This window comes from Haliotis asinina, chromosome 14 (assembly GCF_037392515.1).
Source record: "Haliotis asinina isolate JCU_RB_2024 chromosome 14, JCU_Hal_asi_v2, whole genome shotgun sequence".
NCBI lineage: Eukaryota > Metazoa > Mollusca > Gastropoda > Lepetellida > Haliotidae > Haliotis > Haliotis asinina.
In genome coordinates this window covers 2,898,570-2,918,792 of record NC_090293.1, presented here as the reverse complement: position 1 = coordinate 2,918,792, position 20,223 = coordinate 2,898,570, and the positions used below count along the sequence as shown (strand labels likewise).

The following is a 20,223-nucleotide window of genomic DNA, read 5'->3' as shown; positions in this document are numbered from 1 at the left end:
TTTGAAAGAATCTTTATTTGACTTAAGAAAATCATTTATAATTGATCTTCACACGAAGCTTGCCGTGTGTATACATTCATAAAAGTTGATACTGTCTTTGTAATGCATTTCAGATCCAGAGAGAAATCATTACTTCAGTCATATAAAGTTTGACGCTAGTCCGACAGTTTAATAACATGTATGAAAGTTTAGTGGACATAATTTCCGTCACAGAAACGACATATTCCTCAATCTACTGATATCTATCTATCTATCTATCTATCTATCTATCTATCTATCTATCTATCTATCTATCTATCCCTCTCTCTCTCTATATATATATGTATATATATCTGTGTGTGTGTGTGTGTGTGTGTGTCTGTTTATATATATAGAGAGATCCAGACAGTTACCCGACGGAAGGGTTGTTTTTATGCATCCACCAAACAATATTCCGTTTTATGTCCACCCATCAGATGTGCTGCAGTATCGTGTTCAAGGCTGTTGTAAAGAAGATTATCTTTGATCTGTAAATGTATATGTGTACCGTCCTCTTCCTGTCATGCCTCTGGCTTTGTCTGACAGTGTGCTGTTTACACAATATTATCGACTAACTGCTGTGACTTGAAAATACATGCAATATAGAACATCTCAGATGATATCACTAAATATCATTTACATACGTTGAGCGCGTGTTGCTAGTTGGTCGTGTCCTGCTTTCTGTAATGACATCATGAAATTATCTGTGAAAAAACATTTCAAGGAATGAGTAAGTGAGTTTAGTTTTACGCCACTTTTAGCAATATCCCAGCAATATCCCGGCTGAGAACACTAGATTATTGGCTTCACACATTCTACCCATGTGGGGAATGGTATCTGTCTTACCGAATGCTTCACTGTTAGGATACTGGATGATAATAAGGATTACAGGAGTTAGGCAACAGTCCAAACACTACTATCACGAAATTCGTACCAAACTAATTTCAATATCCAGCAGCGGGTATAACAGAATATGTTACTCGTTTGTGAACGGGATGTATTGATTGGCTTAGCCAATCAGAAAACGACATTTCTGTGTGAGGTAAGACAAAAAAGCCTTGCCGTGGCCAGATGTATTTCGCTGCCAACAGTTGCAACGGGGTCTTTGGAAGAAACCTTGTACCAAAATTAGAGTTGTGCAAATGACATGTTGATGAGGCAATGGAAAGTTGAAGGGCAGGATGGACAGCAGCAGGGCAATTCGTGGTCTTTTTCGGCCTGTCTAATTGATCGATGATATGTCGTATCATTCCACTGTCCATCTGAATTCAAGAGTGAAACCGATCATCTTAATTCGGGGGTGCATGAACTTTGAGTAGGCACTCTGTTACTCAACGTTTTGATTTTTTATTGCATTCTTTCTTATGTGAAACATTCTGTACTTTGGTGACAGGTGCCACGGGTTGAACGGGATATGCTCACCTATTATCGAACTCTGGTATCATCCCTATTTTAACAGTGCTTCTTCTGAACACACGTACAATCGACTCTGCTTTTAACAGAGATCGTCTTGAATGTGGAGACATATAGGTTATCACGCGAGTGTGTTTTGGGATGGTTAATATCCTGCGTTAGGAATAAACACTATGTATTTAGCTCGCCAAGGCTCGCTAAATACAATGTTTGTTACCAATGCAGGATATTAACCATCCCAAGACACACGACTGTGATAACCTATTTATCATACAATGCCATTCTTGCTTTAAAATCTTAAAAAATGTGATTTCATTTGCCCCAGATCATGAAACTAAACTTCCTGACATCTGCCCGCATATCTATAACGTCACAAATATGTGCGTAGTAATACCTGACGTCACAAGTTCGGTGACGAAGGGTTCTACTGATCACTCATTTGACTGCGTTACGTCATGTAGTTCCCAGTCAGTTTTTATGTTTAAGTGTGTACTGTTGTCAACAAATATTAACTTAGTTTGAAAAATGACAAGAACACGTGTGGAATTGGGGTAAATTTCAGTTAAACTTTTGAACAATAATTATATTGTTCGCGAGGCATTTTGCCAGCGCCCTTGTCTACTGACAAAATGTAAAACAGTTCTTTCGAGATTTTCCTGGCTGCTGTCCGAGTCAGTGAGTGCAAGACGCCTGCGTTTCGTAGTCAGTCTCATCTATCATTACCATACAACAATTTTCTCTGATCAAGGCACTCACAGTACCGTAACCACGGTCGTCAATCTGGACACGATCGCCGATAGATGGGCGTTATGACGCCATGTTTGTTTACTGTGTGAAAGTAGTCCCTAAAATTTGCATATGACCTCTCTAATTTGCATCGGTATCCCTATGTCACCCCAACATCCTGCCGAGAACACTACCCATTGTATGATAACTAAAGATACTTTACACTGTCTGCAATACATGTGTGTCATTGTCTGAAATATATTAGTGAAGCTCTCGGCAGTGAATGTGGCAGGCAGAACATCCTTTCAACTTTCAGGAGCATATCCATTAGAAGAGTTCACTTGACCTTTATGTACCACATGACGTACTTCTGGACACCGCTTGGTGTTGTTCCTCCGTCTGGTTAAAAGTGTGACTTGAGCAAGTTGAGACATTGTAGGACGCTTTATGTGGCACACTCGATACTAATGACAACTGACTTTCGCTTGCGCTTTCACTTCCGATTAAAATTGGTAACACAATTCATGCAGGGTACTTCTACCCTGAAAGAGTGAGAAGGAATTCTGGCATAGATTTTTTTAAAGTCTCGGATCTGTCAGATTGTATGATTTCCCCCAAATCTGAGCCGCACTGCAAACAAACTCTCTCAGCTGCGGCCGCTGTCTTTGTTGACACTGCTCGCAAGCTCGGTTGTAACGGCGGCTTAGCTGATTGACTACTTTGAGACTGCTGAGCCAGCCAAGGGAGATAATACATCCATCAGGTCATAGGTACAGTGAGGATTTATCGAAATGTATTCTCTGGAGATATCGATCATGTTTATGGCTGCGTTGGCCAGTGTCAAAATCCGACTGAGAAGTCATAGTAGAAAATGTAATCATGTACGCCCCCACCCCAAAAACCTAAGCTATAGACATTCGTTGTGATATGATGCTAATACTTCCTAGTCGTTGTTTCGTCACAGATATTGTTGTGCCAGGTGTGTGGAGACAGTAGTGTGTTCTAGATAGAAAGAACACCGGTCAGGATGCAACTCAACACTTACATTAACAGAACACTTCCAACCAGGCACAGGGTTACTGACATCAGGAAGTAGGTCACGCGATGACCTGAGTTGGAACAAAAAGAACAGTAAAGTTCAGAGACACTCTGCCTGTATATGGCTGGGTGAACCTCTTGTGGTGGGGTGTCCAGTCTTCGTTACTTTCTCACCTCCGTCATATGTCTTCATATACACCTCACACTAATGCCTCATGACGTATCAAACAAAATGCAACCAAACAACCAATTTATTGCCAAAGAGAAAAGTAACTTGAAAATAGTTACCATGATGCCATGATGATGGTAAACACTACAGGTGTCGCCGGGGGCAGGACAACTACACACGTAGGGAGCGGCAGTGGTGTTGCAGGTACCTTTGTTCAAACACTCATTCCCAGTACGACAGCAGGAGGGTGCTTAAAGAATCAGGAAATTTATATTCTGTACGATTCGCTGTATGAAAATTTGCTCAACTACGTAAAATAATCATGTCTGAAGTAATGTAAGGAACATTGTCGTAATGACCTCAAAACCCAAGTCATTTCACGACATCATCAGTGAGTGAGTTGAGTTTTACGCCGCACTCAGCAATATCCCAGCTATATGGCGGCGGTCTGTGAATAATCGAGTCTGGACCAGACAATCCCGTGATCAACAATCGATCTGCGCAATTGGGGACCGACGACGTGTGTCAACCAAGTCAGCTAGTCTGACCACCCGATTCTGTTAGTCGCCTCTTACGACAAGCATAGTCACCCTTTATGGCAAGCATGGGTTGCTGAAGGCCTGTTCTATCCCGGACCTTCACGGTTCGTTTGTGAATGGCACGGATGGGGCAGGATACGCTCTTCTTCCTGCTGACATCTATATATAGCTAGTTCTATCACTATTTGATAGATTCATAAGGAGAAGACCTAGTCTAACCCGGATCTTCACGGGTGACTACACAAGGGATGAACATGTTTCTGATATGTGAACACGTCGGTTGCGCTGGCCGAAATATCCGAGTAAACACAAAGACAAGAGCGTGTACAAGCTCATTGCAAGTAAGTCCTTAACGTATTTATGTGATTGAAGAATTGTTATAGTTATGGATATTCCTTCTTTTCCTGTTCTATGGGAGCAGATAACGCAGCGCCGTGTCACACGAATACCACACGTCCGTGTCCACACCCAACACACCTTTGAACTACTGTTTAAACATCAGCACAGTAAAAGGGTATCAGGTTACCCCTCCTGTCAGCGTCGTACATTTCGACTGCTATTTCACAGTTTGTTGAGGAATGAATTTGGACAGGCTAATCTTTCTCTGCGTCACAAAGATCTGTTAAAGTTGACCTTGTCACGCTCCTCGTAAATAACAGGTTTCACAAGGCATGGATTTGCACATACAATTATTTTCTCTCGTTAGAATAAATTGAGCTTTTTAGAATAAACTGAGCTATTTTCTGTAAAGAATTATCAAATTAGTTTAATTACATAACAAATAAGTTTAACTGCGCATATAACTGTCAAAGAACAGATATAAGGCGCTCAAGTGAACTACTTTTATCCCCCATTTGGTAGCAACTGAAAATATATTGCGTCCACGAACATATATTCGCGCAATGGACTCTGCTTTGAACAGTGATTATTATGATTGTGAACATGATTTCGTTACTTATTTTACATATTTTTACACTGGAACGTTTCGATGAAAACAGTATGCGTGACAAAAAGATTTCTTATGATGACAGATATAGCTTCTGTAGAGACGTTTCGTGTTAGTTAAGATGTGCTTATGTGGAGATAAGAAACCTTTGGTTCATGAGATGTGTGCCTAACATGTCATTAAACTCAAGCACAGTCCCATTATCCTCATCTTAAGGACCGTCAAAACAAACTACGCGGCAAACTGTCACAAGAAAGGTATTTGAAACGACGATATTATTACCATACGACTCACACATTACCACAGATCAAACGCCCCCAGATTATCTTCCACAAAGGTGAGTAACCTTAAAGGACCGACATAAGAGGGGGCGTGTTGTGTGTTAGTCACTGGTTTCTAGCTATTGTAATTATGTGCATATTTTTATTATAAGGGTAACGCTATTTTTCGGGGCATTATGATTTGCAGAAGCCCGAGGTCATTCATTAACTGCCCGACGAAAAGACAGAGGGCTCCTGCAAATGATAATGCCCTGAAAAAATAGCGTTACCGTTATTATAGCTAAAATCAATAGAAATTTTAATAAAATACGAATAAAAACAACGGAATTGGTTTACAAGCATTTACTGCCAACAACAAACGACGGATGTCCCTGACACACTTTTTACAAACATAGACACGTCACAGAACAACACAGATGATGTCACTATTGAGAGTGACGACATTCGACCTTGACCTTTGCCAATACTATCAACCGCCATTGTTTTCAGTGCTCAACAACTTTAGACGACCAGTCGATGTTTTCATTGCTGTATGTTGTAATTTATGGTACAATTGCTATGGATGGCACAGGCAAGAAAGTGCATAATGGCACAGTTACATGTGACGAATGTTAGCCAGATATACGAGGGTTGGCTCGTTGAAAAAAAGTTACAAAGTCCACGTTTGTAATTTATTTTTCTACATAGTCCCCTTCCAAGTTCACACACGTTTGCCAGCGATGTTGCAAGGCCCGAATCCCGGTCAGGAAGAAATCTTCTTCAGCTACCCTAAAAATATCAGTCACAGCGGAAATGACGTCATCATTACTTTTCAGCCTCGTATCGTCAATAATGAACCCGACAGCTGAGCTACTTGTGACGTCACTTAACAAAGGTCTTGATAATGGCCCGTCGTCAAGCATTTTGCGGGCATTATCAAGTTACAACTGTCCGCTCATTTCTGATAACGTGTGGGCGTTTTATCGATAATTCTATCGATTTTAGCTATAATACCATAAAATCGAAATCTCGAGAAAATAATGCAAGTATGTCACAAAATCATCTGTTTAGGTTTGGGTTTTAGTGTAGGTCAAAATTAATTTAGATTCAGGTTGTGAGTATTGATTTAAGTTTTAGTCTTGAGTTTAGGTTTACATTTTGATTGAAGTGTAGGTCTACATTATGGTTTAGGTTTATATTTATTTCAAGATTTAGGTTTGGATTTCTCAAAGCGCCATGTCATACACATAGACCTCTTACAAAGGTGCGCATGTGCATAGAGGTGCTATGAAGTTACTGTGTATTGGGGTGGTATATATCCTGTATTGGGAATAAACATATCGTTCATTATTGACAGCGTGTCATGTTTGTAGTACAAAAACATCTCACTTTTATGCGGGCGGCAGTAGTTCAGTAACTACCAACAGCAGAAGAACAGCCATTCCATGTTTTTCTATAGAAGCGGACTATGTACTGTGAGAACTTTGCGATGTTCAGGCAGCTTGCTGTGACCTCACATTCATCCTGCGTCCAGTAGAGATCATTAACATGATAGTGTGGTGCGTATGGTTACATCGCTCAATCCCGCAAAATTACCTCCGCAAAACGTTTTTGATGGTTAAAAGTATTATCAAGTCTGCTATTGGAAGATATCCACGACATTGGGTAAACCTTTGTGGAATATTAGTTATTGACCTCATTACAAAATATCACTGTCTAAAGAAACTTCAGAGTAAGTCTTTTCTGTCATCTGCCATCGTAGATTCCAAACAACTATTTCCCACATTTTACTGACGTGTCCACGAGGAGAGAAAAGTAAGATATGCTATCATGAAGGTTTTGTGGACTACATCTTGTATATTGCTTTGACTGACGTTTCGGTGCAGATTCTTACACCGTGATAACTTAGAAAATAAACTACAGTTTCATATCTTTAATCTTTAGAATCTTAAATGCGTTTTTGAAACATGTCATTACGTATTTTACATCGTGATAGTTTGTTGTTGGCATAAGACGCATGGTTGCATCGAGTGGCTACTTGAAGATTTACGTTGTATGTGTTTGCTTTCGAATGTTCTTTAAGGACGGATATGTGAACATGTAACAGATCGTCTACGTTGTATAAATTACAGTACATATCCTTTCAGACTTTACTGGTTTATTAAGTCTCTCGGTATCAACATTTAACCTTGTACACCCAGCTCGAGCGGGAACAGAGTCGGTTGCAAATGTGCACAAGGTCGAATGTATTACCTTCAAGGCTAATCTTAAAACTTGCATAACATTCATATCTAGCGCTTGATACACATTCATACGACGATATATATTCGGGGCGAACCAGCATTGGGATCTAATTCAGAAATAGCTTTAATTCCTGGATTTGGAAAACATATACCGTTCCATGTTCACGGTAATAGTCTAGCTTTGGTGGATTTGTTAAACAAATCAGGTGCTCCGTGACTCAAAGGAAGTATTGGGACTTTGGTTTGTTCAGTAATATTGCAGCTATGAATATTGTAAGTGATAGTGTTGGGGTTGACTGTTAACACAACTGTTGTGTGTCATTCCTTGACTAACAATCTTTAACTGTGTAGCATTATTTCTGTTGACATTGTCTAGGGGGCAGTGGTGAGCTTTGTTCTTACATTTATGCTATATTTAAACAGAACTCTGGAAGGTACTACATGGTATCACAATCCCATGGAGCTTTGCACTATATTTTGACCCAGGCAGTTGAAAGTGCCTAAATGCTGTATCCCTCCCAACTATTAGCACCCCAAGGTTAATGCGACGAATGAGGTGCCAACGTATCTTCATATCTAATACAGAGCACTTTCCCGGACCTGCTTTAGAAACACACGCACACAATGATTGTTGAACGATACCCTTTACTTCAGTGGAACAACCAACAGGTGTCAGTAACTCGACACGTCATCACGGTACAGAACAACTTGGTTACAGGCATTTGTCAAAGTCTAATATTCCCCGACAAACCCACAAACATGACTTGGTTCCCCAAACATTTGTCAGATGGTTGTCTTTGACTGGTTACAGGAGAGGTGTCGGTAGCATATAGTTTTGCATCGTGTCAACGAGCAGCTAGCATCCCTCTCAACATGACATCAGATCACACTGTGCGATAATACAAAGACACACGCGTTTGTAACAGAACCACACAGTTATTACATCTAAAGTAGGTAACAAGTACACTGTGTTATAATATTCACTTAAATATATGGTCTAACGAAGCAGTTCCGTCTATCTGAACAACACGTGCAACAAGTGTTCTTGTTGATGAGAACACCGGCTTGGTAACTTGTTAACTCAACAGTTACATAAACAGAACACTTCCAAAAAGGCACAGGATTATTGACGCCAGGAAGTAGGTCACGTGATGACTTGAGTTGAAGATAGCTGGAAAAAAACCCGAAACATTTTCATTAGGGAATGAAATCAAGTTCAACGACAATTTACCAGTCGATGAGCCAATTATTCCCCTAACACATCTTGCCCTTGCAAGTTTTAGGATTTTGCTACAAATAGTATTGTAATCTTTCTTCTCAATGTCATGATTGTACAGTCCAGTTTACAGTAATGTGGTATTGGTGTCAATTACTGTTTCAATCAGTTCTGAAATCTAATATATTTGGTATAAGAAACATAAACCACAGACAACGTGGTGTACTTACTGCATGTGTTGCCGGAGTAGGGGGCTGGACAACTACACACGTAGGGAGCGGCAGTGGTGTTGCAGGTACCTTGGTTCAAACACTCATTCCCAGAATCGGTGCAGAACGGGGCTGGAAATTCAAAATGGAACAAATGTCCTTTTAACAAATCACTTTCGTCAAAATAGTTTAAGCTAGAATATACACATTTGCAAAACTTGCGATTATGAGGACATTCTCAGAGTACTCCATCCAGCTAGTTTTTACGTCCTGTGTGTGCTGCACCAACTGCTCTAATCTACAAAGTGATCCTAGACTCACGACTGTTGTAACTCAGCTCTAACTTAACGATGAAGAAGGGAGACCGTCTTATCATGCTGGAATCGCCCAACCTGGAATTGAACTTACTTCCTGGATATGTGATCAAGGTCATATAGTTTACCTGTTGATTATGTCCTATTTGGTCAACGATATCCTTGCGCATCCATACTCTCCGAGGTATGTTGCACCCTTAACAATAAATATGATCCCGATATCATCCTGTGAATCATTAATGAACTGGTATTTCAAATGTGATGATATATTCCACACCCAAACAGTTGCTCTCTCCCGCTAAATTAAGAAAACCATGATATTTTGTGTGAGTTTTGCATTACCTGTGGAGCAGGTAGTACCGCCATATCCGTCCTTGCATTGACAGACGTAGTTGGTGTTGCAGGAGTTACAGTCACCATGAGCTCCACACTGAGTTCCTGCTGCGGTGCAGACAGGTGCTGGAATGAAATTATAACATAGAAACACTCAGCCTGCTGTGGTGTGTTAGTATGGAATATCAATAACTCCCTGAAGGGATTGAACGTATCATGGAGGCTACTACATTGGCTCAATATACACAAGTACAAGAAACGTATATACTGAGCTGCAAAAGAAACGCAACTATGTTTTGTCAGTTTTTTAGATATAGGACATAAACACAAACGCTGAATGTTATGAGATTTTGCTTTTTCAAATCTGTTTCTTTTGCTGTTCAGTATATTTGGAGAGACAGGAAATGGTTTTTGTAATCCTACTCACCTACAGTACACAAATTGCCAGTAAACCCGTTCTTGCAGGTGCAGAAGTATGGGGAAATTGCCGTTGTGCAGTTCCCGTTGGTGCCGCACTGATTTCCGGTAGCCGTGCAGATGGGGGCTGCAGAAGGAAAATAATATGATAGTAAAGCGACAACATGAGGGATGTTCCGGTTGCCGTGCAAATCGGCTCTTTGCTCTGTACAAAATGGGTGGAACGGATGAGTATAGGAACACAGACTAAACATGAACATAGCTTAATAGATCGTCATTCTGAATTAATGGAGTGATTTAATTTACACCAAAGTGAAAACATGAAGCGATGCCGTTATTGGATATCAACATTTTGTCCCTTACCCGAACCCACCAAGGCTTCTTGAGCAAAAGTCATTCAAGTAAATATCGTAAAAAAAGTTCACCTTAATAGGGTTTTAACATGAAGATGAGAAATGATTATGAAACGGCCTTTTGAGAGGAACAAGAAGACTTTTAGGAGAAACACAGCATAACACTAACCGACGGTGCATAGTGGTCCAGAGTATCCGTTCTTACAGGTGCATACGTAGGGCGATGACGTAGTAGTGCAGTCGCCGTTGGTGCCACACTGAGTTCCGGTAGCCGTGCAGATGGGGGCTGCAATAACATTAATATAATGGTTCATATAGTCTTAACACTGCTGAATGAATGAGCTGTTTTTAACATGTTTTGAACATTGTAACTTGAAGTTAGCACATGTACATTATAAATACTAGCGATCTTGACAACGTCCCCAACGTACTCTATCCAGCGAAAAGTTATTACGCTCTACGTGTGCTGCATCACCAACGTCTCTGTTCTACACATTCTATTCTAGAATCACTAACCGACGGTGCATAGTGGTCCAGAGTATCCGTTCTTACAGGTACATACGTAGGGCGATGACGTAGTAGTGCAGTCGCCGTTGGTGCCACACTGAGTTCCGGTAGCCGTGCAGATGGGGGCTGCAATAACATTAATATAATGGTTCATATAGTCTTAACACTGTTGAATGAATGAGCTGTTTTTAACATGTTTTGAACATTGTAACTTGAAGTTAGCACATGTACATTATAAATACTAGCGATCTTGACAACGTCCCCAACGTACTCTATCCAGCGAAAAGTTATTACGCTCTACGTGTGCTGCATCACCAACGTCTCTGTTCTACACATTCTATTCTAGAATCACTAACCGACGGTGCATAGTGGTCCAGAGTATCCGTTCTTACAGGTGCATACGTAGGGCGATGACGTAGTAGTGCAGTCGCCGTTGGTGCCACACTGAGTTCCGGTAGCCGTGCAGATGGGGGCTGCAATAACATTAATATAATGGTTCATATAGTCTTAACACTGTTGAATGAATGAGCTGTTTTTAACATGTTTTGAACATTGTAACTTGAAGTTAGCACATGTACATTATAAATACTAGCGATCTTGACAACGTCCCCAACGTACTCTATCCAGCGAAAAGTTATTACGCTCTACGTGTGCTGCATCACCAACGTCTCTGTTCTACACATTCTATTCTAGAATCACTAACCGACGGTGCATAGTGGTCCAGAGTATCCGTTCTTACAGGTGCATACGTAGGGCGATGACGTAGTAGTGCAGTCGCCGTTGGTGCCACACTGAGTTCCGGTAGCCGTGCAGATGGGGGCTGCAATAACATTAATATAATGGTTCATATAGTCTTAACACTGTTGAATGAATGAGCTGTTTTTAACATGTTTTGAACATTGTAACTTGAAGTTAGCACATGTACATTATAAATACTAGCGATCTTGACAACGTCCCCAACGTACTCTATCCAGCGAAAAGTTATTACGCTCTACGTGTGCTGCATCACCAACGTCTCTGTTCTACACATTCTATTCTAGAATCACTAACCGACGGTGCATAGTGGTCCAGAGTATCCGTTCTTACAGGTGCATACGTAGGGCGATGACGTAGTAGTGCAGTCGCCGTTGGTGCCACACTGAGTTCCGGTAGCCGTGCAGATGGGGGCTGCAATAACATTAATATAATGGTTCATATAGTCTTAACACTGTTGAATGAATGAGCTGTTTTTAACATGTTTTGAACATTGTAACTTGAAGTTAGCACATGTACATTATAAATACTAGCGATCTTGACAACGTCCCCAACGTACTCTATCCAGCGAAAAGTTATTACGCTCTACGTGTGCTGCATCACCAACGTCTCTGTTCTACACATTCTATTCTAGAATCACTAACCGACGGTGCATAGTGGTCCAGAGTATCCGTTCTTACAGGTGCATACGTAGGGCGATGACGTAGTAGTGCAGTCGCCGTTGGTGCCACACTGAGTTCCGGTAGCCGTGCAGATGGGGGCTGGAATGGAATTATAATGATAGTGAAACTTGGTTCTAGCGATACTGACAGCAGCGACACAGGCAGGGGTTGTGCAGTTCCACTACAGCGCTGCCTGAAGTGAACACGCGAAACAGACACAAATGGAGAAATGTGAAAAACTCCTTAATTCAAGCTGAGTGAGTGGACATCTTTAAACATATGTCGGTGAAATAACCACACTGCATGCCACCTTAATTTGGGATACATGCCCGACGTGAAGCGTGTGTTAGATGGCTCTTTGGCCGTCTCAACCCTGTATCTACGTGTAGTTAATTTGTCTTACTACGACACTTAATATCAATATATTCATCCTGAACATACGATTAAAGTGTGACCAATTCAGTTGCTTCTTTCAGGGTTGTCGCAATTTAAGCAGTCATGACAATGAAAGAGCTGAGGAAATGGATCAGGAAGTATAATACTGAACTAACCGACGGTGCATAGTGGTCCGGAGTATCCGTTCTCACAGGTGCACACGTAGGGCGAGGATGTAGTTGAACAGTTGCCATTGGTGCCACACTGATTTCCGGTAGCCGTGCACACTGGGGCTGCAATGACATTTCATTTTCGTTATTGGTAATTTTGGAGTGGAACTAAGAGATGTGAATTATTGTAAGGGCCACATTTGGGCTACAGATGAGGCTAACGGGGCTGGCTGATCAAGGTCGCTAGCTTCTTTGAAAGTCACCGTATGCCATTTGCTTAGAGCAATTCTCCTGTTGTCACTAGGTGGGTTGTACGGTACTGCTTGACAAGTATTAGTTGAGTCACGATCTGAGAAATGACTCCAATTTGCATACATGGGAACGCCCTCCAGAACATTACATTTGAAACAAGAGGGAAACAGGTTGTCGGCTAAACATTGAACAGATCAATTTTCTCGTGCGAATCGTGTCGTGATGGCGTCAAAAAACAGCTTGAAAATCAAGTTAATGCATCCATATGTGAACTTGCTTTACAGCGATATTTTGTGCAGACATATGATATGAATATCTCGGAGACAATTTGCTGAATATTCCCATGCTGAATGTATAATAGACATCAATGACTTTATCTTCTTAACTCCAATTTAACGACCATGACCAAAATGGGAGAAATGTGTTCGTGATGAACAATAAAAACACACTTAAGGAAAGCAAACAATATTGATGTCAGCGTATTTAAGTTTAAGCACTTCTTATTTCCATAGTTTGCCTTGTAGCCAATGTGCACGTTGTATTTAGGCAAAGAAGTGATATGCAATGCCACCAGTTGGGCCCTTTAGCGTACACCTTGTATCATCACAGATATCACAAGGACACTGGAACTTAACTACTAAGAGAAAAGTAAGAAGATGTATAATAAGTGTAAAGCATTGTAGCTCCGTTACAGCAATTGGTTGATGTAGCTTAATATGATGTTACATCCTCACATAATATTCTAGTGAGAATCGTTCTCGTTTGCTAGATGCAATTGTGTTAGAAAACGTATTTTGAAAAGTGTTCATGGACTGAACGGTCCGAGTACCAGACAATAGTGAGGCAAGACAAGAGTTTATATATATAAGAGTATAAGAGTATATATATCTCGTGAAGCATTTTTTATTTATTTACATAGCTAGATCTAGTTTATCGTAAAATGAACACCTTTGAATTCTCATAAGTACGAAGATCAACTTACGAACAGAGCAGTCGTCACCGCCATAGCCGCCGGTGCAGCTGCAAGGAGACGTGCAGGCCGTGGGGCAGGTGCCATGTCCGTTACAACTGGCGTCGTTTAGGCAGTTTGCTGCCCAAGTCCCGGTGACGATGACGCAAAGTAGCGTTACTGCCGATGGCAAAATACCTTGTCACAATTTATTCATTTGAGGCTGGAGGAGACAAACTAATCTGTATAAATAAGGTATGTGTGTGTATTTACTTTGAAAGGAAGAAATGTGTGTATGTATAACAACCAACCACAAACATACTCAGTCTGGGTTTCATCGTTTAATAAATTTAAATTGTATACACACTTCAAATCCCCCAAAAAAAGAAACAAACAAAACAAAACAAAAAAAAACAAAAAAAAAAGAAAAAAAGAACACAAAATGAAATTAAAAAATGATAGTTACAGTTTTGTACACATTGTAAACTCAAACATTTTTTGCAACCGGTTTTATCAAACTTGAGTGTCATGATGTGCGTGGATGTCCTGCAGCACGAATATCAGCCACAATGATTGTGCAAAGCATGAGTACAGCATTTGACTATAAAAGATCCAAGGAGTGCGCACCCCAGTTTGTACTGAGAGTATGTTAAGTAACCATTGAAAAGGGGTGAAAATGAAATGTGCGCCCCCTTTCTCGAGAGTGGGCTTTCTAGAAAAGCTGTATCCGGTTCTGATGTAATCCCAGATAACGTTATGGACATAGATCAGTTTCGATTTGTATCTTATAATTCGAAAATACGTAACAGAGCACTCACAAGCTCATACTGCAACTTCAACAACCCCGTTTCACAATGACCTCGTACATTCACACTGTGTCGTAAACAAGGTCATAAGGGCTTCAACCTCCTAAATTTAGGAGGCTTTTTGTGAAACGTAGCCCTGATCTTTCTAGCATTTGATTGTCTTAAAATGATAATCCATTGTATCGACGTGTCAGTGTGCGGCAAACAGGAAACTGATAATAGTCAAGACAGGGTTAAGTCTAAAACCAGATAATTATTGATAAGTCAGCGTTTGATGAAGTGATGTGGCCGAGATATGACCTGGATGCTTTTATATGATAATTGCCATCCGTATGACACATAAGTTCAATCATAAAAATATTTAATTCATTACATATTACAAAGTGCTCATATGTATTAAAATGAGCACTCATGAAACTCCTTGATGGTGATTAACCAGTCTCGAATATTCATTGAACGTGAAAAGGGAAATAGCTCAAAAATTAATACCTGGCAGGATAAACATAAATCAGTGGGGTTAAATAATGTGAGTCTTTGGGATTCAGTCTACAATATGCAGAAGAGAAGGTTCCCGTATCAGTCGTGGGATACGATCTATGAATGTCCTGGAAATTCTTTCATATATTTCAGTAGACGGCGCGAAGCAATGAGGAATGTATTCCTTACCTGAGATATGAAGAAAATGACCCATGCTGCTTGAAATGGCCATCGCCTGGTTAGGTTGAAGCTATATGGAACCTATCGAACACTCCGCCCTTTTAATATCATCTGTTACCACAACAGGCAGAGGAAAATGTTGTGGTAACACACCTGACTCCCGAAGTTGTGTCCGGTCTGTATATTGTGTATCCTGAGATACACAAAATGATCCTAGAAACGACCATTGCGAGGACATATTTCAAGTTGTGTCTCTCCACTCCAACCAATCAGAGAGAGACATTTGTTGTTTATCAGCCAATGGCAATACGACTGCCGTGAAGGTGCGTGTTTGTTCAGGTTCCCCCGGGAAGTATTACCGAGGGTGATGAATATCGTTGATATCTAACGATGCTTCCTGAACACCACTGGATAACAACAGTGCATTAAAATTCTTGATATTTAGCATAAAGACATAGAGACATATCCCACAAACCCAGACATTCTGTTGGAATCATTAACTTCTAAGTACGTAATGCAGTAATTCATAACTGATAAAAGTATATATTTTATGGTCTATGAGAATTTATCAGTCGATAACAACTTAACGAGGAAAACAGATTAACGTCATCATTTCTGTTTCTAATACACCTCTAAACACTAATGTTGAAACATGTACCCATAAAACACAAGAGAATGTACAGGGGTGAAAGAATTGCTCCTTGTCTCGCACCTTTGCCACTGTTGAAATTACCAGACTGAGTACATGAGACTATGTACTGTTTAGACAGAGACACAATCCTAAAGTGAGGATTTCTTCTCAACATGTCGTCCAGCTGCTATTAGTGGCATGGTTTTATTGTAACAATATTTTCAAACACTAGGTGTGTGTGTGTTATTTAGATTTGATAATGTAACGAAATGTCATTTACCAAGATTGTTGCAGCTATGTGAATTGGATAATATGTGAACTGAAGGTGTATTCTTACATATGATCATGAACAACACTGTGACCAAACCCTTTCAATTAACGGCTGGTTGCGTTGGTCAAGTTATCTGAGTAATCAGAATGTGAAGGCTAAGGTATACTAAGAGCCAATACTACTGAAGGCCGAGTAGCTGGGTAGCTAGGATGCCCTTTCTTCAACCGCCGTTTAAACATTTTTCAGGGGAAAGGGATAGAGTTACAGCTTGCATTATCGACGTCCATTAACACTTAACCGTAAATGACCAGGTGACATGATCTGAATTCCAAAAGATTTTCGAGATATTACTTAAAAAAGACACACGTTTAGTAATGCCGAGAGATTACCTGAACGATCCATGTACACACCTTCATAATGTAATAATATTCTGTTATCCCCTGGAGGGAAGGCAGCTTGCAAACAGTCGAGCCTGGTTACTAAGTTATGTGTTATACCAATTATTCAAGGATAGCCTAGTTTTGGTTGGATTTTAGAGTCCAGTTATTCTCCCTGTACGTCTCAAAAACCTAAAATTTCCTGCGCTTATTTGAAGTGACTTTATTCTCTACATCACAACCTTATTATCACAGATGTCCGTGAGACAGTTCCGCAGCGTGTTCCATCAGTTCGCATTTCTGACACAAGCTAGGAGTTTCATGCCATATCGTGCGTTGAGCGCGTTAACTCCGAGGTGGTATTTAGTCACAGTCGATGCTAGTCTGATTCGGGCTTTGATCACTTAGATTGCTTGTCTTTAGTTACAGTCAACTTTTAATGACAAAACCCGAAATTTCACGCTGTAATTAAGTAAACTTTATTTTCTAAGAGAGACCTTCTCTTCTAAACTTCTGTAAGCGACATGTAGAAGCTGGTATGATGAAGAGGAACACTTCATATGGATAAACAACAGTAGGATACATAGCTTGTTGTGAGTGAGTTTAGCTTTACTTCCCTTTTAGCAATATTCCAGCAATATCACAAGGATGCACTCCTCCAGAAATAGGCTTCACACATGTTAGCCATGCTGGGAGTCGAACCTGGGTCTCCGGAGTGATGAGCGAACGCTTTATCCACTAGGCTACCCTCCCGCCCCGATGTTTGTTGTGAATAGAGATGATGATTGGAGGCAGGTGGACTAAGGGTAGGAACGGATTATTTCTGATCGGCCTTGATTACAGAAATCGTTAGGATTCTAATAACCGTGGCCTGCGTTGTCTGGTCGAGTAGGTTCAAGCACCAAGCGACTAAGTACTTCTGATACGATATTTTCAACCTGTGTTGAAGAGAACCCATATTACATTTTAAATGTAATATCCTTTTCGATGTGGCCGCTCCCTTGTCAAAGCAGTCCTGCAGTGAAGTATTCACTCTTGTTTGTCAGTGTCTGGTGCGCCTTTAAGTGTTTTAATGATGTTTTGTGTTAACCCGTCCTGTGTGACTCAGACCATAATTCTTCTTAAACTTGTCTTCAGTCTTGTATCAATAAAATCCCCTAGTATTTTCCCTGCTCGTATTTCTGAATCAGAAACGGGGTTTCCAGCTCTATTAGGCTTGGTGCCCGTTAACTCCGAGAGTTTTGAGTCCTTAGATTGCTTGTCTTTAGTTACTCTTTCCTCCTAATGACAAAACTGAAATTATTAATTAGAAATACTTAATTCTCACATCAGTCAGACATCGTTAGTTAGTCAACGTATCAGAATGTAGTCGTCAAGTATGACCGGCTTGTAAAATGTCTACAGGGTTGATATGACAAATATATTTTATCACGATAAACTGGGAAATGTTTCTTCAGTCAAAAAGTCACAACATTTTCTGCGTAAATAATAAACAAACTAACAACCACCCTTTGATATCTTGAAATCTCAGGGTAGATTTTACGATGGCACCGTTAACCAATAGGTCAGTGTCTTAATAGCTTTGTGTCTGGCGTTTGAAAAGTTACGGTTAAACATTGACAGCACACACACAAGGAATAGTGAACAGTGAGTTTGACTGAAAGTTGCCTTAGTAGATGCTACTTTGGGAAACACAGGAGGTGGTGCTAACAAACCTAGAAACAATCGTGAAATTCGAATCCCGGCTCGTAGGCTCCGGGTGTGCCAAAGTGCCGCAACTCTCCACAATTACACGAAGGAGCATAATGGTGGTAACAGCTAATGGGCTCAGGTGAATGACACAACCGACGTTACAACGTTTTCTCGATGTTTGCCTGAAGTTGTAACCATGCTTCCCTCTAGGCACCACATCGTTTTGTATAAGATTGAACAGACCTCTTCACAGAATATCCAGAAATAGTCATGAATTTCTTAAGAAACTAGATGGTGCGGGAAATATGAACTCTGGTCCCATCTGCACCGGAATTATTGTTATTGTTTCAAGGTGGATGTGTCCATGGATGGATCGCACAAGATGTTGGTGACAGATGTGAACGACTCATTGTTTGTTCAAACATAATATTTCCGTCTATGCAATATGTCAACAAAGAAAAACAAAACATTTCGTTTTTATAAATATACTGAGGTAAACAAATAAGGGAACACAAGTGTTCTTTCTATTCTCAGATGTCCTTCACAAGTGGAATTCAAAGTAGTTATGAAAACGAGGATATGTTGAAGGCAAATTGAATTTTCCCGTGTTCCTTTATTTCTTTCTCTTAGGATATGAGGACAAAGAGTCCTTTCTGAAGTGGCCGCTTCCTTGTCAACCCAGCCCTGTAGACAAGTTGCCACTGGCTCTGCCCAATGCCTGGTGTGCATTTAAGTGTATTAGTAAAGCTTTGTCTCTGTATCTGCACGCTAGAAATTTGTTTGCTTTGAAGCCTATGTTCAAAGTAAACTAACAGTCCATAAACATGTGCAATAACATACATGTGCAATATCCTAAAGTCTTGTATCAATACCAGTCCGTCGTTTTGTCACGATAAGATGTGTTGCAATCTTATCGCCTACTCGACATACCTAAAAATACGAGTCCACACTGTGAATTCAAAGTCAGATATTCAACAAGATCCCTGTTGCCTTGTATTTGTTCATGTGGAGAAACTTGAACAATACTCATCATAAATAGTAAGGATATAAATATTGGCGGTATTGAATATTTTCTGTCAGGTAGATGTCTCTAAGCTTTCGTACAAAGCAGTTACCTCTCACCTAAGAATGAAATTAGATCAAAATACACACGGATAGGTTAAAAAATGACGCTATACCATGGGTATAATCTGTAGTGGGTGTAACTTCGATTGTTAGACATGAAAACCAAGGAGAAGTATAATATTATTATTATTTCCTATTTCAGCAATTTATGGTTTTGAGTTTGTACACTCTAATTGCACATTAAGTGAGGGTATATAATGTTAAAATGTATATTTGACAGGTTTTCGTGTTTCAACAATTTTCATGCTTGAACATATACAAGTATTTGACATTAATGCAGATTTGCAGCTGAGATGCATAGGGAAATATGGCAAACATATCCTGACAAAACGTCTCGATTAGTGTTAATTGTATTTGAATGAATCACTGAAACATCAGTGATAACACCAGGCGTTTGCCAATAGTGTAAGGGATTGAGATGACTTCACCGTCCTGTCATTTAGTCTCACGAACACAATCTTCTGGATGAGACGATATAGTTCTGTTTCCATGGGAACGAACATCTAGACCGTCAGATGGACAATTTCTAATTTCCTAGTTATAATACTCTTATAACATCCTTGACTAACAACTGGTCAGTCTTAACTGGTGGTGTTTGCCCCATTTATATGATCAAATGCAAACGGGTACAACGAACGTTAAGCCTTAATTCGTGCATTCTTGCCCGTCCCATGTTCAGACATTGCGCAATCCCGGATGAGATTCGGCCGTTGTGTAGCTTTCGGGTGTGTCGCAATGGCATTCAATTTACCACTACGACGCAAGCGACCAGCAATGTTTAAAGCGCGAACACTGAACTTGA

The 20,223-nt window shown here is 40.3% G+C and overlaps 1 protein-coding gene across 1 annotated transcript; it reads right to left on the bottom strand.

Annotated features, from left to right (window-relative positions):
• Positions 1 to 7,980: 7,980 nt before the first annotated feature.
• On the bottom strand, positions 7,981 to 15,540 carry LOC137261085 (adhesive plaque matrix protein 2-like). The gene is made up of 13 exons (XM_067798757.1): positions 15,335 to 15,540; positions 13,896 to 14,042; positions 12,668 to 12,784; positions 12,099 to 12,215; positions 11,752 to 11,868; positions 11,405 to 11,521; positions 11,058 to 11,174; positions 10,711 to 10,827; positions 10,364 to 10,480; positions 9,852 to 9,968; positions 9,434 to 9,550; positions 8,799 to 8,909; positions 7,981 to 8,523 (listed from the first exon to the last, which is right to left on the bottom strand). Exons 1-13 carry the CDS (start codon positions 15,375 to 15,377, stop codon positions 8,441 to 8,443), a joined length of 1,437 nt encoding a protein of 478 aa, XP_067654858.1. The 5' UTR covers positions 15,378 to 15,540; the 3' UTR covers positions 7,981 to 8,440.
• Positions 15,541 to 20,223: the final 4,683 nt, after the last annotated feature.